General features: G+C 35.2%; 1 protein-coding gene across 2 annotated transcripts in view; it reads right to left on the bottom strand.

Annotated features, from left to right (window-relative positions):
* Window positions 1-392: 392 nt before the first annotated feature.
* Window positions 393-16,281, bottom strand: part of TMEM41B (transmembrane protein 41B) — a 31,991-nt gene continuing 16,102 nt past the window's right edge. The window contains exons 4-8 of one of the 2 annotated variants that reach the window (XM_081241287.1): window positions 15,784-15,912; window positions 6,450-6,543; window positions 5,701-5,805; window positions 4,418-4,556; window positions 393-2,754 (exon numbers count right to left, since the gene is read on the bottom strand). In XM_081241287.1, coding sequence (XP_081097413.1) covers window positions 2,585-2,754; window positions 4,418-4,556; window positions 5,701-5,805; window positions 6,450-6,543; window positions 15,784-15,912 — 637 coding nt within the window. In that variant the 3' untranslated portion in view covers window positions 393-2,584. The remainder of the gene's footprint in view (window positions 2,755-4,417; window positions 4,557-5,700; window positions 5,806-6,449; window positions 6,544-15,783; window positions 15,913-16,281) is intronic. The other variant, XM_081241288.1, reaches the window with a different exon arrangement.

The raw sequence follows: 16,281 nt of genomic DNA, 5'->3' as shown, positions 1-16,281 counted from the left end.
TAGGGCCACTTTGCTTCTAGCCTCTAGCCCCTGGTGGTCTGGTGGCTACGATTCCTGGTTTTCATCCAGGCTACCCAGGTCCAATTCCTGGACAGGGAACTAAAATCTCTCTTCAGGACCGCTCACTGCTCTCTCCGAGATCAATTCCTTTATAGAGAAATTATATATACTAGATACTTAAATAAATGTTTACCTGTACTTACTTACCTCTACAATTTAAATTTTAAATGCCTTAAGACCCTCAAAAGCCAACTATAAAAATTAAAGGTTTAAAAATTTTTTTCTTTGTTCTTAGAGGTGAGAATGTGCACAGAATTTCAAAAGAATATTTTTATTCAATGAACGTTTTTTTAAATACAAATACTTCCATGAAATAAATCCCAAGTGCTACATTTAAGTTTTTCAGTACAATTTATTCTTCTTACATTTTAATTTACATTTATTAAGTGTTTTAGAAATATTACACACAAAGTAATAGAGCTCCAGAGAGAGGCCATTAACTAAGAGGTGTACAGTCTCAGTGTGTCAACTTCCTAGTTAGCCTGCTCGCCTCCCCACTACACATACTTGCTCTCTGGTGGTTATTACTATGTAACTGTCTTCAAGATGTGGCTGAAGCTTGAATCTACACCTGGCATCAGGCCAAGTCTGTGAATCCATGAATATAGGCCACCAAATGCATTTAGGGTTCAGCCTGCTGAAGGTTCTTTCTTGACAAGACAATGATGATGAATGTGGAAAGACTGGCTATTCTCTTGGGAGAAGAAAATATACCTCACCTTAAGTGACAACTACAGTTTTCTAACAGAAAAAATAATCAGCAAAGGGACAGGATCAATGATAAGGATAGGGAAAATACTCTGAGAATAGAGTAAGTACAATACATACATAATGGAATAAATAGTGAGGCTGCTCCTGAGTCCAAACTCTTATTTTCAAAAGTCTGATAAAAATTTACTCAATTACATTTTATACAGTAATATTTAGTGAGCTTTGTCCAAAAAGACTATGTTTTGTTTGTAAAAATAACAAAAGCTTTATCACTCAGTCTCTGGTCAATAAGAAAGGAAGAAAACCTTGCTAGAAATAACAATAAATAATTTCACACAAAAGTCCAGGTGACATAAGAATAGTATATTAATTAATATATTTTTTGTATTTACAATAAAACCATTTGTTAATACTGCGATAGAAAAAATAATCAGTCCACATTATGTAGTAGAAACTGGCTTTGAGGCTGATCATACCTCTCACAATAAAAACATATAAGGATTTCTTCCACAACTAAAGTACTTTTCAACATGACAGTCTTGGGTGAAGGTAAAACTGACAGAGTACTTTACTTTATGTCCTAGAATCAAGGGATTGAGGATATTACTGTTAAGCAAGCAGCAAAAAGCTGTTTAGTTTTTCCAGGACTATTTAAATAGTAGTTACCATATGAGAATTTAATTTTACTTTGAGATATAAAAAGTAAAAACCCTAAATAGGGAAACTGCATTAATCAAAAGCAGCCCCAAACAAAAAAGCCATCAATAGAAATGAAACAAGGCATTCTTATGTATCATGCATAAAAAGGATAATTACATAATACATACTTTAATGACCAGATTAATAAATAAATGAGGTAAATTTTACAGTCATTGGAACAAATAAACTATATTCAACTACTTGAGTGCTGTACTGACACTTATTTTGTTTCAAAATATAAAGTAACATAATTAATCTAACATCTAAAAACTGCATACTTTGAATGTTTGCTTTTTTGATACCCTTTTGAGATAGTAAAGGGGAACTGTGTAACAAAATATTATCTGAATATAAATTATCAACACCAATATGATACAATTATCATGTCATTGCCATTTTGTATATGCACAGTGGAAATATTTTGAAAGCTAGGAAACAGATGAAAACAGACTGGTCAGAATTTTAAATTTCAGACCAATCCATGATAATCTAGAACAGAAGAAGACAGAAATAAAATTCACTAAATAGATATAACTTGGTATCTTTTCCAAATTCAGTAGTCCACTAAGATGCAACTTCTAAACAAGTCTACTACCTCAAAGGTAAAAAGGAAGAAAATGTAAATCTTTTGAGCTTTAGTTTTCAAGTTTATGCTCTGCAAGAAGGCTGACATTAGTCAGAACAGCAATACTGTATCTTTGCTTTTGAATTTTGTATTTGCTTTTCCTATTTTAGTTATAGTATGGAATAGAGAGAAAAATATTAAATTATCAAGTCAAGGGTAAGTATTTACGGCCAGTTCATGAAATATATTGAGTTAATCTGTTGGGTCAAGAATTTCCTACTATGCTGCTACATTTATTATCTATAGCCTTGGAATAGTAATTTAGGAGATGTCTATCATAACTACTGACAGCACTTTTCATGGTATACCAGTTTCCATTTTTACTTTCTTCTCTCCTTTGCCACTTAAATGCATTATTTTAACCACTGGATAGGAACTTTTATTTTACAAATTCCTGTTTCATTTACTGAAGAGGTGATTTTAATACATAAACCTGCCAATCCTGAGAGATGATGATGATGATAGGAAAACTAAAATCCAGAGGATTATTCACTCAAATTTCTGCTTTAGTTTTTTTTGGAAGATGGCTGGAAGAATAGAAAGAAGAGCCAAAATCATTAGAACAAATACTGAGTTCCAGGAAACAGCTTCCCCTGCTGTTGTAAGCTGGTACAATGTTGTTCCTGCCTTAATTGCTACAAAAGAGGGAGGTGCAACACCTAAAATAGAAAGTAAAAACATATGGTAAAAAACAATCAATTCTTTTTAAAAATTAAAATACTGTGTGTATACAATTTCTTCTAAGAATATAGTGATTTACAATTTGAAAATTTTAATTTAATTTAAAGCCCCTCAAGTTTATTTCCATATAAAGAATTCAGTCTTTCATAATCACCACTTAAGGATAATGAATTAAAAAACCCAAGGAAAGTCTCCAGAAAATAATTTTACAAAATTTATCAATAGCCTTGGGCCTCCCTGGTGGCGCAGTGGTTGAGAGTCCGCCTGCCGATGCAGGGGATACGGGTTCGTGCCCCGGTCTGGGAGGATCCCATATGCCGCGGAGCGGCTGGCCCCGTGAGCCATGGCCGCTGGGCCTGCGCATCCGGAGCCTGTGCTCCGCAACGGGAGAGGCCGCAGCAGTGAGAGGCCCGCATACCGCAAAAAAAAAAAAAAAAAAAAAAAGAAAGAAAAAATTTATCAATAGCCTTAAAAAAATGAATGTGCTATGATCCACCAATTTCATCTTTAGGAAATATTAATGTATATGAACAAAGATCTAGTCTCAAGGATGCTCATCAAAGAATTATAATAATAAAAATCTGGAAACAATCTAAATCTTCAAAAATAAGATTGAGTAAATTGTCATTCACCCTTTATAGAGTATACTTAAAAATGAGTGGTAGGAGATACTCAGAAATGGAAAGATACTCAAAATATATGAGTAAAAAGAGCAGTTTATACAAAAGCATGGTGGAACAACTACATTTTATTAAAAGCCAGAACAAATTGGAAAAATTACTTTAGCCAAAGCTGAAGTTAACTTTATCTCTAGGTATTTCATCTGTAAAATAAGGAGACTGTACAAAAATTCTCTCTTCTGATTCTATAAGTGTAATATTATTTTACAAAATCCAAAATGAAACCTGCTAAGATTTTTTCCCCACTTTTATGGAGAACCTGCTAAGATTTTTAAGTTTGTCTATAAATTTTTCTAAAAATAGCAACAAAAAATTAAGTATTAACGTAAAGCTTTAACAGACACTCAATACTTGAGGAATCTGCTCATTTTGTTGGTATCTAAACAATTCACCTTAAATCTGGAAGAAAAGCAGAACACTCTTACTAAAGAACTATCAGAATTCACAAATATATAAATGAATCTTTACACCCACTGATTTCAAAATTAAGTGTTAGCTCCTTGAAAGCAAGAAAGTTCTTGTTCATCCTTGCTTTCCCTCAAACTTTCAGTAATGCCCATAAGTTCTATGTTAATAAAAAGATAGGATCAATTTTCTATTGAAAATTAAAGTTCAGTATTTCAGTACCTGATTAGAAGACAAAGGAGAAAGTACTCAAAAAAGGCACCTTCAAATTTTTTTTTTTCTCTCCACTGAGGGAGAGAATGGAGTTAAAAAGTCCTGCTTAATTCTACATGATTAAAAAAATATCCAGCAGAGAGTGCTCTTGTTTAAAAAAAAAATTTAAATCAACACAATCCAACAAACATTTCCGAGCATCTATTTATAATAGGCCAGGCTCTGTGCCCACCAGTTATATATGGTGCTGGCATGCCTGCAAAGAGCATAAAATCTAGCCAAGCTGGACACTGCTAGACATGTACACAATGAGTTCTAACACAGCATGAACCAGAGGGCTTACCTAGAAAAGTGCCAATAAAAAAAACTTTCAATGGCACGTTTATCACAGGAGATGTAATATTAATAAACCAGTTAGGCAGAAATGGTGTTATTCTCAAAAATATAATGTAGTTAATGAGATGTTCTCTATGACGTTCAACCTGTCACAAGAAAGAAACAAGTTAGGATCAAGATAAAGCCAAGCCTGAAAATAAACTCATTATAAAATACCTTATTTCAAATTCTTATCCCTGATAGCTCAGCATTTACCCAACAGAAATGATCAAATAAGGAGCTTGAAAATGACAATGAACTGCTTATCAAATGTTCATTACCAGAGCTAAATAACATCAGATGAAAGTTTTTAAGATTGTGCTTATAGTGTAATGTTATACTACTAAAGATGGCTCTACATCAGCCTAGATAATATGGCTCAACAACATTTTAAACCTAAAAAGGCAAAATTAAATTTATAACTATATATAAGATAGATATCAAATGACCAACTTTTTAATGCCTTTAACGTCCTGTAATATAAAGGGCTAGTATAGTACATCAATAAACCTGGCTTCCAATTTAAACAAAATTCAGATAATCTTTATGTTAATGTACTTCACATGAGTGAATTCATTCATCATTGATAAATGAGATTAAACAATCATATAGAAACATTTATCTGACTAAATAAAAGCACTGATTACAGTTTATACTTCCTAGATCTTGCTACACAAATAATGATTTTGATTTTGGACAAAATGCTTAATTTCTCTTAATTTCCTAACCTGTAAAACAAAGGGGTAAATTTCTAAAATTCCTCTGATTTAATAGTCTGCTTCTTCTGATTCTTTAAGAATAAGATTCTTAGCAATACTATACTAGACTTTCCTGGGCAGTAGTCCTTCTATTTATCACTGCTAGTCTTTGCAGAGACCCTAACAGAAGATAAGTTCTTCCCACTGATGAAATGCATTAAAAGAGTTGGCTGATACAAGTTTTTCAGAGACCCACTGACAGCATCCTGCATCAACACAAAACAGGTGAGGTGTCTAAATATATGGATGCCTTTACATTGACACTTTGACTTTTGTGCTCTGATTGAAGTTACTAGGAATAAAGAATTAAGATTACTGTTACAGATACAAAAACATCATATTTGAAATTATTAACATTATTTGCCTACCACTTAATTTTCAAAAGATCATTTTTATCAAAGCCCTGAGTCTGAGTTAATTTATGTAGATATTATACACTGACCCCCCAAGTAGCCAAAGAATTACATCAAATAATTTAAAAATACATGTTTACCTGCTGTGACCATTTTACTGCTTTCTCAGTTAGGTATTTATAGACAACTGGCCTCCCAACTAAATAGGAGAGCATATAGCAGAATGAGGCACCGAGTCCAGAACACTACAAAAGAAGAAGAACCCATAAGCACTTTGTACTTTTCCATCTTATTCACATGGATATATTCACCTAAGGCAAACCTCAACTAGTTTCTTTCTTTTGGGGTATGGGGTGGATACTCTGCGTAACATCTCTTGAGCAGAGCACAAGAACCCATCTGATCTAGTCCTTTCTCTGACCAAATTATAACTAAAATGAGACCAGCTAAAACAAACTGGCACTTGTGATTAAACTTAGTGACTATATGCAAATAGTTAACGTTAGCCATTAGCCTATGAATAAATCTTCAAGAGCAATATTTTTACAATTCCTGTGCTTGAAAACACCACCTCCAGCCATGGGACTTAACTCCTTGGGCCCACCAACATTCTTGGACTATTTGAATTACAAAACAGTACAGAAAGCAAAGGCTAGAACAGAGCCTATAAATGCAATTAAGTCTATGATAACCCTGTTCTAGAAAAAAGCCAAACTATAACATCTCCTTATGGAGGGACTTAACAGATATTACTGTAACATTAAACCCCTTTTAAAACTAATAAGTCTATGCTTCCAGAGACTAGTGGGACTAGGATGCCATCATCATTCCCATCATTCTATTTAAAGTTATTTCTTTCTAGTCTCCCGATTTCATTTTATATACTTACCAAACAAACAAGAAATAAGGCTAGTGGAAAGGGATAAAGAAACCCTGAGAGTATACTGAGAAATATAGAGCCCGGAATAGCAAATGTTTGCAAGCTGTTAACTTCTAAGTTAAGGATTAAAACATAATTAAATTAATTTTTAAACCAAAAATCCAACAATCCAGAAAAAAAGTATCAATACAGAAATTAGATGTTAATAAGATTATATCCATATTTCAGTATTAAAAAAAGTAAAATTATACCCAAAGTTCAAAAAATACATGATTCTACAGCTACAATACCTTTATAAATATTTACTAACATTATCGTAAATCAATGCTAATTAGTGTGTTACTAAGAGAAAACAAAGACAAATACTGAATGTGTACCAGATAGAGAGGAACTGGGCACTTTAGGGGGATGGAGGGGGGAGGGGGACGGGGGCAGCAAAAAAGAAAGAGAACAGAAGTCTTCAATAATCTTGTAAACGACACGCTTCTCTAATGCACTGGATTTTTTTTTTTAAGGGCTCTTTTTTTAAAAAATTTATTTTTGGCTGCATTGGGTCTTCATTGCTGGGCGCAGGCTTTCTCTAGTTGTGGGGAGCGGGGGCCACTCTTTGTTGCGGTGTGAGGGCTTCTCATTGCGGTGGCTCCTCTTGTTGTGGAGCACCGGCTCTAGGCGCATGGGCTTCAGTAGTTGTGGCACGTGGGCTCAGTAGTTGTGGCTCGCAGGCTCTATAGCGCAGGCTTAGTAGTTGTGGTGCACATGCTTAGTTGCTCTGTGGCATGTGGGATCTTCCTGGGCCAGGGCTTGAACCCGGGTCCCCTGCATTGGCAGGCGGATTCTGAACCACTGCGCCACCAGGGAAGCCCCTGATGCATTGGATTTTTACTCTCAAATATTTTTAGGAAACATGATTTCTATGGAAATACAGGTACAGTATAAGGTATAATAATTACTATTTCTAATTTAACTTTTGGACATTTACCTCAACTTACTACTCATTTAAAAAAGAATAAGAGTTACACAATATAGTAAAAGTCACAAATCTTATTTATTTTTTATTTTTTTGCGGTACGCGGGCCTCTCACTGTTATGGCCTCTCCCGTTGCGGAGCACAGACTCCGAAAGCACAGGCTCAGCAGCCATGGTTCACGGGCCCAGCCACTCCACAGCATGTGGGATCTTCCCGGACCGGGGCACGAACCCGTGTCCCCTGCATCAGCAGGCGGACTCTCAACCACTGCACCACCAGGGAAGCCCCACAAATCTTATTTTTAAAACAGAATTATGTTGTTTTCCTACGTCTCTCTAGTTCCTAGTTTTGGCCTGGACCTCTGCATCACCCATAACATGATTTACTTGTAAGTCAGACAGACTGAGTGAATTCCTTCAACATCTCTCCCCTCTACTTTAAAATTTCTATCTTGGGGCTTCCCTGGTGGCACAGTGGTTAAGAATCCGCCTGCCAAAGCAGGGGACATGGGTTCAAGCCCTAGTCCGGGAAGATCCCACATGCCACGGAGCAACTAAGCCCGTGTGCCATAAATAAATAAATAATTAAAATTCTATCTTTACCTATCCTTCCTTTTTTCCTCTAGTCCCCACTTTACTCTTGTTTTCATTTCAATCTCCTTCTTCCTGAGTTCTTCTATCTTCAATTTCTTGCTCTTGCACAGATCCCTTCTGTATAAAACCACTCAGATGCCTACACACTAAAGAAAACCTAGGCTTTTCCTTGAGCAAGGTATCCTATCCAGTTACTGCCTCTCATCTTCACTGCCTCCCTTGCAACCTGGCTTAACCATCCCTCACTCTACTGAAACCCCCTCCTGGACAAAAGTAATGACTTTTTCTCAGTAAGAATTTTCCATTGACCCTTGCATAGGATTAAACAACCTTCAGTGTAAAACTCACCTCCAGTGAACTGTATTTTTCTTCTGTGTTACAGATCATTACTTCTCTAGTTTTTCTCTTCTCCTCACCCTCAAACCTGAGATTTCTCTAACATTCTGTTAGCTAATCTCTCACTTTTCTTTGATAAATTCAGTCATTTCCATGTATATGGATGTACACATGGCTTCAAGCATATGGCAACAGATAGATAGATAGATAGGTGATAGGTAACTTTGAATTCTCTATCTCTGATTCAACTTTTCTCATCAAATACCAGTCTCAAATTTCCCAGCAGTCTACTGGATGCCTCCATTAAAAATTTTAAAAATTAAACTTAGTTATTTCAGGGCTCTTTAGAATCTTTTAATGGAAAGTCTCAAACACATATGAAAGTAGAGAAACTAGTATTATGATGCCCTATATGCCCAGATACAGCTTCAACAATTAACATACAACCAATCTTGTTTTCTCTATATCCTTTACATTTGATTATATTGAAGCAAATCCCAGACATATCCCATACAACTACATTAATACCTTTAAAAGATAAGGATTCCTTTTCTTTTTAACACAACTATAATACCATTGTCAGAGATTAATTAACCAAAATTCCTAACTACCATAAGTAGCTATTGAGTGTGCTCACAATTCCCAAGAGAGTCTTAATTTTTTTTTTTTTTTGGACAGCTGGTTTGTTCAACTCAGGACAAAAAAGGTCCACACATGGTATTTGCTCTCCACAGCACTTAAGTACAGGTTTGGTTCTTTTTTCTGTCTTGTAATTTACTTGTTGAAGAAACTGGGTCATTTGCAGAATTTACCACTTTTTGAACTTTGCCTATTGTATCCCTTAGGGTAGTTTAACATGTTCTTTTGTCATTTTTTAAAAATTAATTTTTATTGTTGTTTTATTGTTTTATTGTTGTTTTATTGTTTTAAATTAATTTTTATAGTTGATTCACAATGTTGTGTTAGTTTCTGCTATACAGCAAAGTGAATCAGTTATACTTATGCCTATATCATTCCGCTGTCATTTATCTTATAGTGTTAACAAAGCCATTCTCTCTGCATGGGAATAAAATTTGACCTTCACTTTCCAGCTTTGTATAGATGTGAATTTCTTTTCTCTAACACTGAAAAATCTTGGTTCTTAATGTCATAAACATAATTAGCTATTTCCCTTACATACTATTAAGTGTATATATATATATATATATATACTAGATACATTAATATCACATATTTTAAAATTTCAGAACAATAAAGCAACTGAAAATAGTTTAAGATTTCTTTCAAATCTTTTCTGTCCTTAAGATTTATCCCAGAAGGGACACACAGCCAAATTACTTTTTTCAAGGAAACAATTTGAAATAATTCTTCTAGATAGTCAAATCCCCATCAACTCAATATACTGTTAGATTTGTTTCATTTTGCTTTAGATTGTTTAATTTTTTTAAATTTTGTTAAAATACACATAAAATTTACCATCTTAACCATTTTTAAGTGTATGGTTCAATAACATTTAAGTACTTTCACACTGTTGTGCAAGCAATCTCCAGAACTCTTCTCATCCTGCAAAACTGAAACTCTATACAGCTTAAATAACATTCCCCACTCTCCCCTCCCCCAACCCCCCAACAACCATCCTTTTACTCTCAGTCTCTATGAATTGGGCTACTCTAAGTACTTCATGTAAGTGGAATCATATAGCATATCTTTGTGATAGGCTTAGTTTGCTTAGCATAATGTCCTTAAAGTTCATCCATGTTGTAATACGTTTCAAAATTTCCTTCCTTTTTAAGGCTGAATAATATTCCATTGTATATATATACACCATACTTTGTTTCATTCATCCATTAAAGGACACTTGAGTTGTTTCCGCCTTTTGGCTACTGTGAATAATGCTGCTATGAACATGGGTGTGCAAGTATCTTTTGAGACCCTGCTTCCAATTCTTTCAGGTATATACCCAGAAATGGGACTGCTGAATCTTATTTTTAATTTTTTGAGGAAACGCCATATTGTTTTTCACAGCAGAGAAACCATTTTATGCTCCTATCAACAGTGCACAGGGATTTCAATTTCTCCATATCCTCGCCAACGCTTGTTACTTTCTGGGTTTTTTTTTCTTTTGATTAGTAGTCATCCTACTAACAGGTGTGAGGTTACTTTTTTAAGATTTCTGTTTCTTTTTTCAATTTGATTTAATTGGTTTTATCATTATGTAAAATATTTACTTGGCTCTAAAGTCAAATCTACACAATAAAATACACTTAGAGAAGTTTCACTTCCATCCCTGTTTCATCTCTCTCTCCATAGGTAAACTTTTTTATTCGTTTTTAAATATATCCTTTCTTTTGTCATCCACAGCTCAAAAGTCCTCAATGACTATCCAATACCAAATCAATATTCTATATTCCTTAGCCTGGTACTCAAACTTCTCTACAATCTGAGTGCAATGTCTAGCCTACCTTCCTAAACTGATTTTTCAAATCCTCCCCTTCTCACACCCTATATACCAACAAAACTGGACTACTGATCACTTCCTAACCATGCCCTGTGCTTATAAGCTCTGCTCTAGACTTGCTATGTCTAGAATGACTATACCATACCTCTAACCATAATTCCCATTATTCCAGATGGAAATAGTTGTTTTGCTTTTGAATGCTTAAAACACTAGATTGCACTTAGCATATAATTAGTATTTTCTGGTTAAATGGATGAAAGCTAAAGTTAAAATAAGTAATTATAATGTAAAAAGTAATTAACATACAAGAGTTTGAAATAGGTATTACCAATGAAAGTACTAGTACTGCACTGCTGAATACAATGGCTACTAGCTACATGTGGCTGTGGGGGAGAGACACTAAAATGTGCCACGTCTGAACTGAGATGTGCTATGAGTGTGAAATATACACATTTTAAAGAGTTGGTACCAAAAAAAGAATGTGAAATAGTAATAATTTTTATGTGGATTCATGTTGAAATGATATTTTTGACATTTCAGTTCAAGTAAAATGTATTAAAATTAATTTGTTACTTTCCTTAATGCGCTAACTAGAAAATTTTTAAACTGCATGTGGCTCACATTATACTTCTATTAATCAGTGCTGTACTTATTATACGCCCAAAGATAAGTCTTCGCTTTTGTTCACTGAGTTTAAAAAAGTACCTTTTTAACACTCAGAGCTTAAGATTCCAAAGTGTAAAATAAATAGAAAGTTATAAGAAAATATAGATTTAACAAATTATCCTATAAAAAATCTAACACAGGGGCTTCCCTGGTGATGCAGTGGTTAAGAATCCACCTGCCAATGCAGGGGACACAGGTTTGATCCCTGGTCCAGGAAGATCCCACATGCCATGGAGCAACTAAGCTGGTGCGCCACAACTACTGAGCCTCCGCTCTAGAGCCCACAAGCCACAACTACTGAGCCCACGTGCCACAATTACTGAAGCCCGCATGCCTAGAGCCCAAGCTCTACAAGAGAAGCCACCACAATGAGAAGCCTGCGCACAGCAATGAAGAGTAACCCCTGCTTGCCGCAACTAGAGAAAGCCGTGCACAGCAACAAAGACCCAATGCAGCAAAAAATAAATAATAAATTAATGTTTTAAAAAATCTAAAACAATGCAGAATCACTACAATATCTTAATTATTAAGCAAATAGTAACCATATGCAACAAAACCTGAATTGACAATATTAACCAATGATTCATTTAAAATTGAAAAATTTAAACCAAATGTATTTTATAATAATAAACCTATTCCTGTACTTTTTTAAAAAAATATTTATTTAATTAATTTATTTGGTTGTGCTGGGTCTTAGTTGTTGCATGCATGTGGGAGCCAGTTCCCCGACCAGGAATCAAACCCGAGCCTCCTGCACTGGGAGCATGGAGTCTTAACGACTGCGCCACCAGGGAAGTCCCTATGCCTGTACTTTTTTTTTTTTTTTTTTTTGCGGTACGCAGGCCTCTCACTGTTGTGGCCTCTCCCGTTGCGGAGCACAGGCTCCAGACGCGCAGGCTCAGCGGCCATGGCTCACGGGCCCAGCCGCTCTGCGGCATGTGGGATCCTCCCGGACCAGGGCACGAACCCGTGTCCCCTGCACTGGCAGGCGGACTCTCAACCACTGCTCCACCAGGGAAGCCCCCTATTCCTATACTTTTAATTCACTTTCTACAAGGCACTTTATTTTTTTCTACTAATTTACATATGGATATTAAGACAACTAGTCTACAACATTTATTCTGCCATAGATGGTCTAGATTCACTTATGCTAACTGGCTCTCTGGCCCTATGGGTAGGTATCCCCTTTATCCCTCAGCTATGAATCCTTCCAAAGCTAGGGGGCAAAATGGGGCAGAAAAAGATGACTTTCCAAAGTAAGCAGAAACTATATACCTCATTCACAAAATGTTCACAAAAACCTTATAAAAGCCAAATGAAAGGGCTGAACCAAATGTTTCTTATTTGGGGAAAGTTTTTTTTTTTTTTTTCGGTATGCGGGCCTCTCACTGTTGTGGCCTCTCTCGTTGCGGAGCACAGGCTCCGGATGCGCAGGCTCAGCGGCCATGGCTCACAGGCCCAGCTGCTCCGCGGCATGTGGGATCCTCCCGGACCGGGGCACGAACACTTGTCCCCTGCATTAGCAGGCATACTCCCAACCACTGCGCCACCAGAGAAGCCCTGGGGAAAATATTTTTTTATGGTTAAAGTTTATAAATGCAAAATAACCTATAAGCCTAACACTTTGGTTTTTACAGATAAGTGATGAAATGGGAAGTAGGAAAAGGCAGCAGGTGTGAATTTCTTAGAACAGTCAGTATATAATTAAATTACTTTACAAATAACTGTCCCAAAGAACTGTGGAAAGACAGGTGAATAATAATCATTCTTCAAATTACCCCCAAATTTGAATTTTTCTAATAAATAGGGAAGATAATGACAAAGTGCCCACACATAGCACACTACCTAACTATAAATGTTATCTTCACCAGTTGGGTAAAAGAGTAATGTTTGTGTTAGCAGCAAAAGCAATTAAAACCGTACTTGTCACTTAAGTTATTTATGCCAGGAATAACTGATCCAATGTGTTTTAGGTATACACTCAAAACATCTGCATAAGGAGGTAAATACAGGAACATCTGTATGTTAAATACATAATATCTAATCCAATAAAAATCCAAGAAAATAAAATGCTATTGAATTTTATGAGAAAAAAATCTTAGCTGAAAAGTCCAACAAACCAAAAGAAATTCAGGAAATAAGAGAGGAAGGAAGAATAGAAATATTTTGAGAGAATTAACAAAATAATTAATATGCCTTTTAAAAAGTTGATTTGAAAAAGGAAGATGATTACCTTTACAACATCAAGAGTTAATGTCGACATTTCTCCAAAGAAGATATACAGATTGCCAACAAACACATGAAAGGATGTTCAACATCATTAATTATTAGAGAAATGGAAATCAAAACTACAATGAGGTAATATCTCACACCAGTCAGAATGACCATCATCAAAATATTTACAAACAATAAATGCTGGAGAGGGTGTGGAGAAAAGGGAACCCTCTTGCACTGTTGGCAGGAATGTAAATTGATACAACCACTATGGAGAACAGAATAGAGGTTCCTTAAAAAACTAAAAATAGAACTACCATACGACCCAGCAATCCCACTATTGGGCATATACCCTGAGAAAACCATAATTCAAGAAGAGTTATGTACCACAATGTTCACTGCAGCACTATTTACAATAGCCAGGACATGGAAGCAACCTAAGTGTTCATCGACAGATGAATGGATAAAGAAGATGTGGCACATATATGCAATGGAATATTACTCAGCCATAAAAAGAAACGAAACTGAGTTATTTGTAGTGAGGTGGATGGACCCAGAGTCTATCATACAGAGTGAAGTAAGTCAGAAAGAGAAAAACAAATACCGTATGCGAAAACATATATATGGAATCTCAAAAAAAAAAATGTTCTGATGAACCTAGGGGCAGGACAGGAATAAAGATGCAGACGTAGGGACTTCCCTGGTGGTGCAGTGGTTAAGAATCCGCCTGCCAATGCAGGGGACACTGGTTTAAGCCCTGGTCCGGGAAGATCCCACATGCCGCGGGGCAACTAAGCCCGTGCACCACAACTACTGAGCCTGCGCGCTAGAGCCTGCGAGCTATAACTACTGAACCCGCGTGCCACAACTACTGAAGCCCGCGTACCTAGAGCCCGTGCTCCACAACAAGAGAAGCCACCGCAATAAGAAGCCCGCACACCACAACGAAAAGTAGCCCCCACTCACAACTAGAAAAAGCTTGCGCATAGCAACAAAGACCCAACACAGCCATAAATTAATTAATTAATTAAATTGAAAAGATGCAGATGTAGCGAATGGACTTGAGGACACAGGGAGGGGGAAGGGTAAGCTGGGACGAAGTGAGAGAGTGGCATTGACATATATACACTACCAAATGTAAAAAAGATAGCTAGTGGGAAGCAGCTGCATAGCACAGGGAGATCAGCTCCATGCTTTGTGACCACCTAGAGGGGTGGGATAGGGAGGGTGAGAAGAAGACACAAGAGGGAGGGGATATGGGGATATCTGTATACATATAGCTGATTCACTTTGTTATACAGCAGAAAGTAACACAACATTGTAAAGCAATTATACACCAATAAAGATGTTTAAAAAAAAAAGTTAATGTCTTTCATTAACCAAGAAGATTTGGAAAATACGTTGGATTAGAATAAAAGATACAAAAATTAGAAATTAACATCCACAAATTGGAAGGCTAATCACCAGTTGCATAGGCAGTTTGAAAATATGTAGAAAGAATAAAGCAATTTTCCTGCCTAGTTAAAATACAACATATATTTCTATATAAAACAAAGAAATACATACTAAGAACTGTAAAAAAAAAATCATATCCTTTACATGACTAGTTACTCTCATAGGATTTTTTACCAAGAAAACCATTAAATGGAAGAAAAAAATCATGAGCAAATGATTCATAACATAACATATAGAAAAGCAAAAATTAAATACAAATTATATCTTCAAACCTAAGGGAATTTTTTTAAATTTATGGTATGGTGATTATTAATTCAAAATTATTATTTAAATTAAGACAATCAATTAACTAATAAAATAATCCTAAATAAAATGATTATCTTGAATAATACAAAGGAAAGAAAAAAAGTTTATGATAAGTGAAATAAGCAGAAAATAGAAAAACTGGTAATAAATATTCAGAAATGACAACTGACTTGAAGAGAAAGGATTAAAATGAGAATTTTTTCATTCTCATTTTTCAATATTTTATTTAAGGTTATACTGCATTAACAATTTTTAAAAGGAAAAATAGTTACGTATAACTGAGCAGCAGATCTTTTAAAACCTTTTTCTTAAACAGAACTAGAAAACATTTTTCAGTTAAAAGGATACAAAATATATGTAGCAAAATAAGCTACAAGTACTTGTACATAAAAGGTGTCCTTATATTTGGATAAAACTTTTCCTAGAGCCTTGGCATCATCCATATCTCTGGGAACCTTCATATGCACTCTTTCTTCTCTAAAGAAATAAAGTGAAAAAATTTTTAAATAGAAATTTGCCAAGATAATTCTTATCAAAGTCAAGTTCAAAACATGAAGTTTTATCCAAAATGATTTGATGCCTTGATCTGTAATATGTTAAGCATAAATTCACAAAATTTAAGTTCAAAGTCTATAAATGATTTGTTTTTAAATGCTTTAATATAATTTCATGAGATATGTAATCCATTTGAAAATTCAGGATGACCCAAACTAAAGGTTAAAAAGCATTTGCTCTAACACTGGAGTAAATTTTGAATTAAGAAATGAACCACTGATGTTAGCATATTTAAAACATACTGAACATCATTTTGGGTAATCCTCATGATAAACTGAAGTCAGTAATCAA

This window comes from Mesoplodon bidens (genome assembly GCF_964165515.1).
Source record: "Mesoplodon bidens genome assembly, chromosome: 7".
In the NCBI taxonomy this organism is placed as follows: domain Eukaryota; kingdom Metazoa; phylum Chordata; class Mammalia; order Artiodactyla; family Ziphiidae; genus Mesoplodon; species Mesoplodon bidens.
The sequence above is the reverse complement of the archived record's forward strand: the minus strand, read 5'-3'. Positions and strand labels throughout refer to the sequence as shown.